General features: G+C 31.2%; 1 protein-coding gene across 1 annotated transcript; it reads right to left on the bottom strand.

Moving 5' to 3' along the window:
• Positions 1-499: 499 nt before the first annotated feature.
• Positions 500-6,850, bottom strand: LOC143082333 (L-fucose dehydrogenase-like). Its single transcript, XM_076257976.1, has 9 exons — positions 6,699-6,850; positions 6,230-6,268; positions 5,778-5,875; positions 4,687-4,753; positions 4,028-4,119; positions 3,130-3,234; positions 2,400-2,467; positions 1,754-1,850; positions 500-784 (listed from the first exon to the last, which is right to left on the bottom strand). Exons 1-9 carry the CDS (start codon positions 6,784-6,786, stop codon positions 605-607), a joined length of 834 nt encoding a protein of 277 aa, XP_076114091.1. The 5' UTR covers positions 6,787-6,850; the 3' UTR covers positions 500-604.
• Between the last annotated feature and the right edge of the window lie 7,549 nt (positions 6,851-14,399).

Raw genomic sequence — 14,399 nt, 5'->3', positions numbered from 1 at the left:
AGCACGAAGTTTCAGAGCATTAAGGACCAAAAATTCCTAAAAGTTTTGTCGAATACAGCTAAGGTAATTTATTCCTTAGGTAGAAATGCCTTAATATTTCAAAAATTCAAAGTTTTGTAAACAGTTACTTTATAATTATGACTATATGAATGATAGTTGATGTCAGGTGCTGACTACTGTGCTAGTGATACCCTCGGGGAAATAAATCTCCACCAGCAGTGGCATCGACCAGGTAGTTGTAAACAAACTCATCATATAATATGACGACGGTTATGATCCAATTGTTATAATTACCACGCGAAATCCAGTCCTTTTTTCCAAAATAGTAAACTAAATGGGTGCCACATGTGAAACAAAATCTTCCCCAACCAGGAAGTCTGCACTTACTTGAACCAGATATCATTCGAGCGCCACGTATTAGTCTAGTTTATCAAATTATAAGCCTGGTAATTTTGCTAAGTTTTTATAGGCAGATTGCAGTTGATCCAGTAAGAATAACTCCAGATTCTAAATATCTAATTTGAATGTAATATCTATGATGATTTACACTTTCAACATAGCGAATCAATGATAATATCATATTTGATAACTTAAGTCGCTATAATCATTGTTTCTTCAAGAATGAATTTGGCCAGAATCCCTTTGTTTTTACATTTTTACAAGCATAGTTCAGCTCTGCACCACCTGAGACATGGATATCAATTCCTGTGCTGAATGTGGCATCTGATGCTAAATAGAGACATGTCATACCACATTCCTCAGCTGTACCTCGCCTCCCTAATAGCTGAAATAGATATATCATATTACTCAGCTACTCAGGTAATAATATATACATAGGACTTTATTTTATTATGTGGAACAGTTTGTAAAGTATGGTAGAGAAGAGATTACGAGGTTAGACTTCATAACAAGCTTCGGAATAGGCATAATATATTAAAAATTAAAATGTGGAAACGTTACTAACGTTAACAAAATCAATGTAAAAACAATGCGGAAGAGAGTACTATAAAAATGCGGAAATGTACGAATCTTAATGCGGAAACGTAGTGCCAAGATGCTAAAACGTAAAACGCCGCAATAAATGTTGTATATTATGATGTTGTGGTCAAATTCACGAGTTTTTGACTTTTCATGAAAAATATTAAGATTGATTGGGGTTTTTTTTTTTAAACGATTTAAAGCAGTTGAAATGTCAAAATAGGGTTAACATTGAAGATTCGATTTCAATTTTATTTAAAATTTTCCTTTGAACATAATTATAAATTGTTATCATGTAATCAATGGAAATATTGTAGTTTATTTTAAATTAACACGCTATATTTCTGTAAAAATAACCATATATAAATTTCGATAAACACATTCCACTTTCAACATCTTCAAATCGCTACTCTATAGAAGAAGGATCAGAAATGCATTTTCTTTTAGTTGGAACAATAACGTGTATTATTACTACATTCACGCTTACAGAAAAGAAGTAGCCGTTTCAAACGAGATTCTTTGACGGTGCAACTTACAGAATTTTGTTACTATAAATATTGCGTACTATTGTAGTCAATCGATATTATCATTCGCCTCTTTCACCTTCAAACATCATTGAATATCTGTCGGTTTCTGACCATTGAATATCAGCAATACAATATAGGTCCCTTTTGTAAAAATGACAATGTGTGAATACAGATCCATTCATGTGTATTTTGGAATTTTTTTCATGCTCATCCTTTATACATTTCCTATTATACCTATATACACTTACCGATATGTTGCTAAATATCTGTCCAGTCTCTTCGGGATTTGCTGTTGAGTTGATGAATTGATTAGATAAAGGTGTATCAATATTTCCACCTGAAAATCTGAAGTTAATGATTGTTAAAAGCTTAAAAACATTTTAAATGCATTTTTAATCTGCATAAATGATACATATTTTGCTATGTCATGATGGTATATGTCCCATTCATTATCATTTCATTGATACATGTTAGTCTAGTTGTATCATAGCTTAAAGTGTGTACTTAAACTTCTTTACAATATCAATCACCAAAAATTAAAAGTATGAAGATATCCAAAAACTAAAATTTTGAAAAAGGACAGCTTATCAACAGGATTATATCTACAAATTGCCAAACATGACTGAAATATTGAGTTTACTCTAGATAGAGTTATTCCCCATTGCTAACAATTTTTACTAAAAAGAAACTAATGTTTAAGATGCCGGTGAGCGACATAAATTCTGGCGTACTAAATTATAATCCTGGTACCTTTGATAACTATATAGGCTCTGTGGAGCCTTTAGTTTTTATTTATTCTGTCTAAGAAATGTTTGTAGGCTGAATTTCTAATGCAACATGGATGTAGTATACATGAATTGATTCATCAGATGTAAACCGCTAAATTATACTTACGAATTAACTCTAACGTTGTATTTGGCTTCATCTATTGCCAGTGCCCTTGTCATAGCACTTACAGCCCCCTAAAAACATGAAAGACAAGTCTAAATAGTATGGTTAAACAGATACTGTCAATCTAGAGGAAGTCACTCGAACTTCAAATCGTGTACTTTTATTTGAAGATATCAGATTGTATGTATGTACTTCCTGTATATGTAAACACAAATAGATAATGGTTAGTAAGATATGTACAATAATCTGAGTTGTTAAGAGAATTTATTTATTTATTGTATTTAAAGAAACTAATGCTATCTGTAGAAAAAGTGTCTGATTTTTTTCTTCTATCCTGAAAGTTTGATGTGCTTTGTACCAGTTGAAAAAAGTAAGACTCAAGTCCGAGTGACATTTATACTGTCTCGACACGTTGATGATTTACAGTGTGTGATGTCAATGCCTTGATAGAAATAGTTAAACACCATTGTAGCGTGGTGGAAGGATCCTCAACAATCCACTATTAGATTATTGATAGGTTTCTGTTAAACGGACTGCATGCCTAAAATAAATTACTCCTTACGATACAATGTTCTATTTTTTTAAAACTGATGTAGAATGCTATTTACCTAAAAGTACATTATAAAATTTTAATGAAGTTTAAAAGATCAAATGATTATCAAACTGTGTTTTCAATATTAGACCAAAACATCTAGCATTTTCACGAGTAGAAAGCAATATTGTGCAATAATACCTTTGTAGCACAATACATTGAAGACCAACCAGCCGCCGTATGCGCAGTCATACTACTGTTATTTATAATGTTGCCTTCTGTCTTCCGTAAATGTGGAAGTGCATACTAAATCAAAAAAGATAAGATATGTAAATGCTATATAAGGAAAAACCTGGTTAATACATAACACATTACTTGTGGATTTCACTTATGTATATTTTAAACGATGGATGTTTGCCAATGTGCATTGGTTCTTTTGCAACAAAACAATTTCGTTAAATACAATGTATGACGCCATTTGCAATAACATCAAAATTGCATTATTAGCTTGTTCACCTGGTTAGCATGGTAATGTTGCGGGCGCCTTTGTATGAAATAGAAAATTACATATGGAAACAGTGACAAGAGTAGATGTATCATTAACGTTTTCAATTGTATCTTGTCTAATTTATAAAACATCTAATCTGAGTGATAGAAAAGGGGAACAATATAATCAAACGTAAAATAAGAATGGCACACGAAAAAAGAAATAATGTCTTTTTGTTTGAATACGGAAACAAGATAATGGATACTTGAATGGAGAGTTCTTTCATTGGCACTAAAACCACATATTCTTATATCTATTAAATTAAAGATCATATGAAAAGGGGGAGATAATTAGCGCATAGTTGCTTAAAACAACCTTATACGATCTAGACCAAAAATATGGAAAGATCTGCATTTTGCAAATAGTACATGTGCGGGTGAGGGATTTTCTTGCTGTATTGAAGACTGATTGATGGTCCTCGGCTGTTTTCTGCTCTTTGGTCGGGTTATTGTCTCTTTGACACGTTCCATATGTCCATTGCCAATTTTAGCTTCGTATTAAATAATGTAAAGATAGTTTCAGTTGACGATTGGTTGACGTTCGTTGTTTTACCTTTGAAACTAGGAAGTATCCAAGAACATTAACTTCGAACAACTTTCTAAACTCTTCTGCTGTATAATCATCTATTGTTCTGTACTCGGGATCTAAACAGTTAAAAACATTTTATGAATACTATTTTTCATTTGATCATTGTTTTTACTTATTTGCATTAACTTATTTCTATGAGTTCAAAACAATAACAGCGGTATCAATAGAAATAAATAATAAATGTAACGGTAACTAATTTATAAATATTGCATTTTTAGAAGAATGCAGTTTCAAAACTAGTTTCTTGTAACCTCTGCTTTGGTCCATGAATGTCACAGTTTTATGAAATTAATGTTTCCTCCAAAACATTAATATTGAGCAAAATAACCTGCATATTGATTCGTGATACATGTAGTAACGTTAAACATTATTTTTTTCAGTTTTACTACCAGATGCCAAGGCCAAGATAAGAATCATTTGTCTGGCGTAAATATAAAATGTCAATCCTGGTATCTTTGATAGTTTATTGCGATTTTGCTGATGGAGATAATGTTTTCCAAAATATTTAATATTTGTTCATGAATTTACAATGTTAAATCTGCAAATTTTCTTAATCAAATGTTTCTTCTTTCCTCGCCCGGATTCGAACTGAATTTATTATATATGTTTTACTTAATACATACGTTGTCCAGCATTATTGATGACACAGTCAATTTTTCCATACCTTTCTACTGTTTTGTTTATCATATTCTGTGGAAAAAGCACTAGCCTTATTATTCTAGTCATTGAAACGAAACATGCTTTATGACAACTCTCTCACACACACACACACACACACACACACACACACACACACACACAATTTAAAACAGATAAATAATTATACAAAATATGGTCATTGCAAGAATAAAATTTATTAGTATGAGCTTTATATACAGAACAAAAATGAGACTCGTCGAGCTTTACTCTCGTTTCGCAGCGAGTACAAATACATTTGATATTTTCTGACAATAAACATATATTGTTTCTATCCGCAATTTACACCCCACACTTGGAACTCAAGTTGTAAAAATCCATATCAATGTCTTTACATACGACGAAGTTTAAACGTGAACTGCAAACAGAGCACCACAATGAACTACTACTTGCTCAAAATGGAAGCGGGGTAAAATTAGACAATATTTGTACAAAAAAAGCAGAAATTCATTTGTGTATCTGCTATTTGTACAATAGAGAGATGTTTGAAGCATTAGTATTAAAACAAACAAACAAAACGACAAAATAAACAACAACAAAAAAAAGAAAACGAAACAAATCAACCAAAATAATTAAATCTTAATGGTTATTTTTAAAAATATTTTTTTAATGTTTATAGATTTTGATTCTTTTGCTTATCATTTCAGAAATGAGCAAGATCATATTATGAATAAAACATTAAATTGTGTTTTAGGGTCGAACTGGGATAATATATTCTAGGATAAAAATGTTCTTAACTTTTCTAAGGTTAAACTATCAGAACCTTTTCTAAAGGTGCCACTAGAGGTGTTCTTGTGACAATTCCAGAACAGTTCTGACAGTTTAAGAGGAACTTAACTCAACTATATTTCCCTCGGGTATTTATGTATTTCAATGCTGAGTATAAAAATAAAACCTGAAAGGTTTACCAAAAGGTCACTCAGCTGCAGGTTACGGTTCGAATAGTCTGAATGTCCTACAGTTAATTGATTTATGTTATTGGTGTATGTAAGATATGCAGTTCTGATCTGCAACTTACTTTAATGTCATCTTCTTTTGTGACGTCAGCAAATATAAATAATGCTTCACCTGGTCCTTTACCGTTCAGTTCTTTTTCTGCTTCTTTGCCTTCCTTCTCTGTGGGATATTGATTTTCAAGATAAAATTCATGTATTCAGAGTAGTATTGCATATACTCTCGTGTATAATTAATATTTTTCTGTTACACAACTACTTTTTAAACAAAAGGTTAATACACACGACAATGTGTGCATTGTATATACTAATCAATTAACGTTAATTCTAACATGTCTAAAATAAACATTGCGTAGGTCATTCACGACACTCAAACAGACTGACAGACAGAGAGATAGAGAACATTCACATACAGATAGAAAGAGAGAGAGAAAAAGATAGAAATAAAGACACACACACACACACACAGAAAAAGAGAGAGAGAGAGTCAGATGTTAATAATTAAATTAATGCTTACCATTGTATGAACAAAATACTACTTTTGATCCCTGTTGAACTGAAAGAAAATAATAATTTTGAGAACAAAATTTGTTCAAGTTGACTGTGTATAAATTTTTTCATATAATAATAGTTTCTTAAAACAATCAAATATGTTCAAAACACACTAAGAATTCTTTATCAATATGTATAATCATGATTTGGGTTGGCATGTTTATAAATACAGAAGTGTGTTGTTCTATTTATAGCAGGAAATTTATTGAAAAATTTATCTCATTTGTACAGATAATAACTGTGTTAGATATAAGTTCACCTGTGTGATATATATATATATATACATTTAATCTTTTCATATGTAAACTGTTGCGTATGCATTTAAAGACGTCATTGATGACCTACTTGAACTAATAATGCATTCATCAAATCTTGAGATCATGATATCAACGTGTCATTTTATGTGTTGAGCTGCTTTTAAAAATGCTACTTACCAAACACTGTTGCACAGCCTTTTCCTATTCCACTCGATCCTCCCGTTATAACAGTAACTTTGTCTTTAAAACGTAGGTGACCTTCCATACTATACACGTTAGTTTATCTAAATTACCAAGTACATGTAAGTGATAATAAATTATGTAACAATGTTCATTGTGTATCATCAGAACCGGAAATAGGGTACCAACAAAGCGGAAAAATATTATAAAAAATAACCGGGAATAGGGTACCAACGAAGCGGGAAAAAAATATACAAAAATATAAACAATCTAATTCTTTTTGATGAGGTTGTCGCTTTTGAAACAAATTCCTGATAGACAGTGCTTTAATTTTGTACGTAGCAAACAAAGACATAAATTTGTATTATATTTCAAAACTGTGCATTTTGTACCAGAAAATGTTCGTGGTCCATCGCCCTCCGACGTCCCACTAGTTAGAAACTGAACTGTCTTTTTTCAATTCAAGGCAACTAGTGTGACTACATAATAACTGTAACTTTTATTGCTATTTAATGTGGTTGAAACTGATCAGGCGTCGGTACAGCAACTTGTTCGTGTTTTCAGATTTACATTATGGCAACTTATTGCTTATTTTCTCTCCTTTATGTACAGCATTGTATGCTGCAGAATATATGATTTCATCATGTCGTGAGCAAAATTATCTATTTTCGCGGCAAAACAATTCATTATTCGTTATCCTCCTGTAGAATATCACATTGCAATCTCCTATGCTTCAGACAGAGATGATGTGTTTGAAAACAAAACCTAACCATCTGCTTTCGCAACTGTTCTCACATGTCTCGCAGGTTTTGAATTGCATCATTTTATTAAACACAATACCAATGTCATATTCGTAAAAAAGTAATTCAAAAAGAGATGTCAGTCGCTAATCATACGACGCAAGCTTCGATGCGTCGATAGTTTAATTAGATTGAGATAAAACAAATCGACTTGAAACAAAAACGTTTCCACAACTTAAACAATAAATCAAATTTATTTCAATAACATACACATGATACAGTAACTAGAAAATTCTAAAGAAAAGCAATGGTTATTTCATTTTCCAATAATTTTCAATGCAAACAGATCTGTGTTTTCTTTCCTTCTAAACAAGAAATTATTTTTTATTCATGATATTTTAAAATAAAGGGTACCCTGTGATTCGCGTTATAGTACATAATAACTATGGTAAATTCTGTAGAACACATGTTTTGATTGCGATTTCAGTAGTTATATTATGGAGTCACACTATCATAAAATAAACTGTGTCTGGAAACACAATGATAAACAGTTGAATATCTAACAAGCGGGAGTTCGGGGGAGATCGGCATCAAAAGTTTCTAGTGCCAAGTGCACATACAGTTTTGAAGTATATCACAAAATCCTGTCTTTGTTTGCAACTCATTGGACGGGTATAAAAAATAAAGCAATATCTTTCGGATAACTGTTTCAAAGTGGTATTTCTATCAATCATATAGAAATGGTTTGAATTAAAGGATTTCTCCTCTTTTTATTTTCTTATCCTTTCCTCTCGCTTCATTGGTACCAAATTTATCGAGTAGCGTAGAAGTTCAAAACAATTTCGATACAGAAAGATAAAATCAACGCAATTGTGTCGATCTTGGATACAGCAGCGTTTTTCATTTTTTTCTGTTTTTATATCAAATAATCAAACACCATTAATTAAGTTCTTATGATGGTTGTCATGCTGTTGCGGGTCTGGCTCATCTCCTCCTTGATGAAAAAAAGGATGCATCAACGCCGATAACTTGCTGGTAGGAATATACCATCAACCACATTTACATGAAATATTTGATCCAAAGAAATGGTAAAGCCTCTGGAAATAAAACAATAAACCAGTTGGAAATATACAAGTTTATAACCTATGTTTATAAACCAGATTCTTAACTTACATTAGTTTGATTTGTAGATGATTTTGTTCATAAAGGGACCTTTGTTTTGGGTATTTTAGTAGAGGGTTTCTGATACGAAATAGCAGTTTGACTATAATTGGTAGTCAATTATCTATGGAGAAGAAACGGGTACGTATCTTCAAGATCAGACACATGGCTACACGAAAACGAAACATTTCTTTTGTTTGTATAAACGAAGGTAGGACATCATGACTTTGATATCAGTAGGTACAGTACTTAGAGCTACACGTGTAACTTTCAAAAATAGCGATCATTATTTAAGAGGAAAAGTCATTTTTATGATTGATTTCTTGTTCTTTGGTAAGTCTATGTTAATTAATGTGCTAATTAGAATGATTGCTAAAAATATCGTGCAATATCAATGCGCTTCTCAGAATTCATGCACATTTTTAAAGGCTGTATATATATATATATGAAAGAATTCGATTTTCATTCTCATCTATTTATTTCAAATCTCTGTTTAATTGATGTCAACCGTTCTAAAGTTTGATCCTTTAACAGCTAGGCAAATATACATATTATAGATACTAGCTATAGATAAATGTAAACACTGTCTCTATGATCTTTACATCATCTTTGGTTCTTTGTGTCTGAATGAGATATGTCTATGTCATGTACATAACAACTTAAATATCATTACAATTATGTAAGATCGTTTATCATGTTAATTATTAATTACTAATATTATAACTCTTTTTAACAAAATTTACATTCCGATTAATAGTTTTTTTTTTGGACATTGCGTACCAAGCACTGTTATTGTCCGGATCATCATCATCATCATCATCATCATCATCATCATCATCATCATCATCATCATCATCATCATCATCATCATCATCATCATCATCATCATCATCATCATCATCATCATCATCATCATCATCATCATCATCATCATCATCATCATCATCATCATCATCATCATCATCATCATCATCATCATCATCATCTTCTTCAAATAAAGGTCGGGAGTCGAAGACGACTGTACACATTGACAAGGCTTAGCTCTGCATGTCAGAATATGCGTCTAAACAACACTTCTATACAGTTTTGTCGTTGAAAGTATGTAATGTTACTTTAAATCAATGTAATCATTTTTCATAAATTCAAACACTTCTTATTATTCTTACAGTAAAATATTTATTCATGATACTAGCCCCTGGTTCACATAAACTGAATGCTGATAATTGTTTGAGTTTTCTTATAGGCTGCGAGACTTTTTGTACACAAACAAGAAAAAACAACCGGTTAAGTTTTGGTGAATTATGCAAATAACACATAATTGTATGCGACCTTTAAAGTGACCATTGTAGTATTTGTACTGTTTTGTGGACAGTCATTTGCTGAGCTTGCTGATTACTCCAATGCAATGATTGATTGATTGACCGGTGTTTACGTAACTTCCAGTGCTATCGCCTTTTTAGTGTTTTGACTTCGTTTTCTATTGTTTTTTTTCGTTAAAATATTGGGGGTAAAATAGATGACTTTATATAGACTTTTACATATCAAACGAATGGATAACAACTGTCATTTTTCTGATTTGGAACAGGTATTGTTTTAAACCTCTCACTTGTATGACAGTCAAAAGACGCAACAACTCAAACGTGAATTAATCATAACGATGAAGTGTATTACTTGTTAAGATGAATTCATAATGCTTATTTGAAATTATTACAGGTGATATAATTGCCTGTGACACCATCAAAGTCAAAAATGACGAAGATATAAAAGCAATGTATATAAAAAAGAAGATGAGGTATGATTGCGAATGAGACAACTGTCCACAAGAGACCAAAGTGACACAGAAATAAATAACCATAGGTCACCGTACGGCCTTCAATAATGAGCAAAGCCCATACCGCATAGTCAGTTTTAAAAGGCTAAGAAATGACAATGCAAAACAATTAAAATGAGACAACTAACGGCCTTATTTATATAAAGAATGAAATTATTTTCTTGCATTTTTATACTGCATAAGCCAAATCAATCAAACCCCGCAATTTGTGTATTGTGTTGATTATATTGGTAATAATCGAGCAATAATGTTTATATATAAATGGTTTGTTTGGAAAAGTGAGTTGTCTTTCTTTTACAAGAACAACATATCGACTGATATCTTAATAAAATCATATCAAAAATAAATATAAAATAAACTGGGTGATCAGTCGTTTACTACATGTATCAACCAACTGAAAAATATAAATTGACTCGAGGGGCTTATGCCAGCTCTTTTGCTTTATGATTAAAATCGATATGCATTTATATTTATCTTACCTTCTATAGATTTATGAGGATATGATTGGTTAACGGACTACACGTGGTGACTATATATATTACGTATAGGGTGCTTAAAAATATACATGGTTAGTTACCATATAGGGTGAGCAACCAAATAGAGTAAGTAAGGAGTTACTTCCCTTTCAAAACAAAAAAGATACCACAACCCTTTATAAAAACAACCCAGTGTTGAGGGAAAATCTAAAAGGATTCAACAGACGAAGAAATGGATGATGAAAGGTTGAAATAAGTTCATAAAACATAATTGAAACTGACAAGTGATTATTGTTGTCATAGCGGAGTTACTTCCCTTTCAAATAAAAACAAAAATCAACAGACGAAGACACCGATACATGTAATGATCAAACGATTGAAATAAATTTTTAAAACAAATTTAAAGCTTTTTGAATACTTGATCACTTTGATAGGCAGCTAGTCAAAATACCACATGTGAAGATAGTCGGTAAGAAAAATCGTTACACAGTGTGCTTGTGACCTATATATATATATATCGTATTAGGTCACTAACACACCATGTAACTAATATTATATGGTTGTGTACACGTTATCGTTTTGTAGAAGTTATTGTTTGTACCAACAAATTGTGAAATTTTATATTGTATATTTACTTTGTTCAAATTATAACTTCGCAAACAAAAACTTGTTATTTGTACATTTGTACAAAATTTGACCAAAATTCAATTATAACTTGTACAAAAGATATATGATAATTCAACGTGGAAGAAAAGAAGGCCTTTGATATATATTTAACAGTAATGCATCTTAATTGCCTTACTAAAAAAAATTTGAATCCGACTTTTCTCAAAACAAGTTTTGACTGTTAATCATTTTGGGGTCAACCTTTTGAATGAGTTGTCAAACCTATATATCACCGGTATTTTTGAACAACCTTTTGGTCATTTACTCATTTGAGAGTATAGTGTAAACATTGTCAGCATGGGCTTCACCTTTCGATACGTGAAATAGTAACGAGGCTTTTAAAACTGGTGGTCAGGAGTTTCTTTTATGTAAATGCAAAGGGCATTTCCACTTATGTGAAGGCAATGAAATAATTCTAATAATATTCTAGAATATTGATAAAAATTGTACAAAAACCTAACCCAATTTAGCAGGGTTAGCCGTGCATGCATCAATTACAAATACAAAACCTTAGGCCAATTTGTATTAATTTCTTTTTGTTAAATCAACAAAATATATTTTGCAATACTAATTTTTCATTTTGCTAAAATAAAACTAAGATATATTTTGTGGAGTTATCGGGTGTTTATGATGTTTTTACTCTTTTTGATTTTTTTGGTTTTGATATTCAACTTTCTTTTCGCATGTCGTATTTAATATAAATCTTCACCTGAATTGTTTAATCCCTATATATACAGTGAACAGATATTCTATGTAGATATACAAAAAAATTATCTCCTGATACAATGTACCTGTCATACATTTTTTATGTTTCCACTGTGGAAAAAAAAAGATTGATATATTTTTGTTTCAATCTAAATATTACTTCTTTATGATATAAAATTGAGAATGGAAATGTCTTTTAATAGCTAACAACTTTTGGGGAATTTTGTTGATTTTGAAACTCGCACAAAATATTTCTCTTTTGTCCTCAAATTGGTAGGATTGTGTTGACATGACTTTGTGAGGGTTGTAACTTGAGCAATCGCAAACATTTTGTTCAGTGCACTTCATTGCCGTTTATCGCTGTCAACAGCTAGTCTTTTATTGTTTTGCATTTTCTATGCTGATCCAGACGCAGGCCATTGTATAACTGAATAATCAACATTTGCCTGATAAAGTTTAAATTTTGTAGCTTTCATATTATTCACGTAGTTAGAATGCCGTTATAACCTTTCAGGTGTTTATAAGAGGAGTATCCTTATTTAAAACATGCTATTCTGGTTAATGAAAAATATTTTTTTCTGGCCGTAGAACGAAGAGAAAATCAGTGAAACCTTTTTACTTTTAAAACTTCATCTGATTGACCTATTTTAGTTGGTCGTTAACTAGATCTGATGTATATTAATACAATCACGAGGTTTACTTGGAAGAGAAAGGTTAAACATTTGGTCTTATCAATTTTCTCCGCTGATAAAAAATAAATAATAACACAATACATATCAAAGACAGTATATCGGAATTTTATCATTGGTATGAAGAATTTCTTCAAAAATGCATGAGAGCTTCTGGCAGCAGGGTATAACATATTGTTTTTCGCATATTGAATTTCGTACTTTTCAAGGAAACTGATATACAATAATATAAATCATGTTATTTTCTATCTTCAAAATGTTTTACTGGAAATTAAGGGCAACAGAAGCATGATTGAAAAAATGTACTCCTATATCCTTCGTGCACCAATTTTGAAAATTTATAAAAGGTTGCAGCGACATTTTCCATGTGCAAGTCGACGAATTAAGTCTTTTTACTTTAAAGTAAATATTTGCGATCGTTCTTTCTAGTCAAATATTAAGATATGTTATTATTGTTGTTCTATAACCATGATAACATAAAGTAGCTGGAAGTACAAAGTGCATGTCCAGTAAAATAATATACTGTAGGTAGATAGTTTGTTATCTTTTTTGTGTGATGATACCAACCAAATGCACCAAATAATAACCTGCTTGTAACCCTGACCTTGTTTCCATTTTCCTTTTATCTGGACAGTTCAAATTGTGGTGTCTTTTTCTAGGAATTTACGTGTTATGATAAATGATTTTGAACGAATTCAAGTTGTCAAACAAACACCATTCACGTGATAGGGTCTAATCATAATTTACGTTAACATTAAATATGTTGATGAACTATAAAGTTTGTTCTTATTACCACTCACTGGGTTTGGATTACTAGTATCTACCTCTTGTTCGTGTCTGTATCCAAAGTCATTCGTTACTTACATCAACATCATAAGGTATAAAAAGTAAGATCACAAAAATACTGAACTCCAAAGAGATTCCAAACGGAAAGTCCCTAATCAAATGGCAAAATCATATAATCAAACGAATGGACAACAACTATCATATTCCTGACTTGGCACAGGCATTTTTAAATGTAGAAAATAATAGATTGAACCTGCTTTTATACCGCAAAATCTCTCACTTTTATGACAGTCGTTTCTGATGTATATTGTTTCATTGGCATCTATACTATGTCTTCGATTTTGTTTTCATGTTTAAATCAAAACAGAGTAAAACATTCGGCAAAATATTTAGCATTGTATTATTTGACAATATTATTTCAGATATTATAAAGATGATAACTATGGTAACATTTCAACATTATGCGATGTCTCAAACAATTTATATATCCTTAAGTACAAATTCAATTACTTTAATGTCAAATGTTTATGACATCAAAATGAGATCACTTTTTGTTTCTAGCTGTAGTGTCAGTGAAACAAACATAATTTTAAAAATCTTCAAAATTTTTCTTATTTCAACTCTAAGGGCCAAATTATAAACGA

The sequence above is a fragment of the Mytilus galloprovincialis genome, chromosome 7 (assembly GCF_965363235.1).
Source record: "Mytilus galloprovincialis chromosome 7, xbMytGall1.hap1.1, whole genome shotgun sequence".
NCBI lineage: Eukaryota > Metazoa > Mollusca > Bivalvia > Mytilida > Mytilidae > Mytilus > Mytilus galloprovincialis.
Note: the sequence above shows the minus strand (reverse complement) of the source record. Positions and strands in the feature narration are given on the sequence as shown.

Bases quoted from the DNA above. Each gene is read 5' to 3' on its own strand.
- LOC143082333 (XM_076257976.1), bottom strand. From the start codon at position 6,786: ATGGAAGGTCACCTACGTTTTAAAGACAAAGTTACTGTTATAACGGGA. The intron at 4,120-4,686 runs GTATGTATTAAG...TTAACTGTTTAG, and splicing joins CATCAATAATGCTGGACAAC to ATCCCGAGTACAGAACAATA. The intron at 3,235-4,027 runs GTAAAACAACGA...TTTTTGATTTAG, and splicing joins GATACTTCCTAGTTTCAAAG to TATGCACTTCCACATTTACG.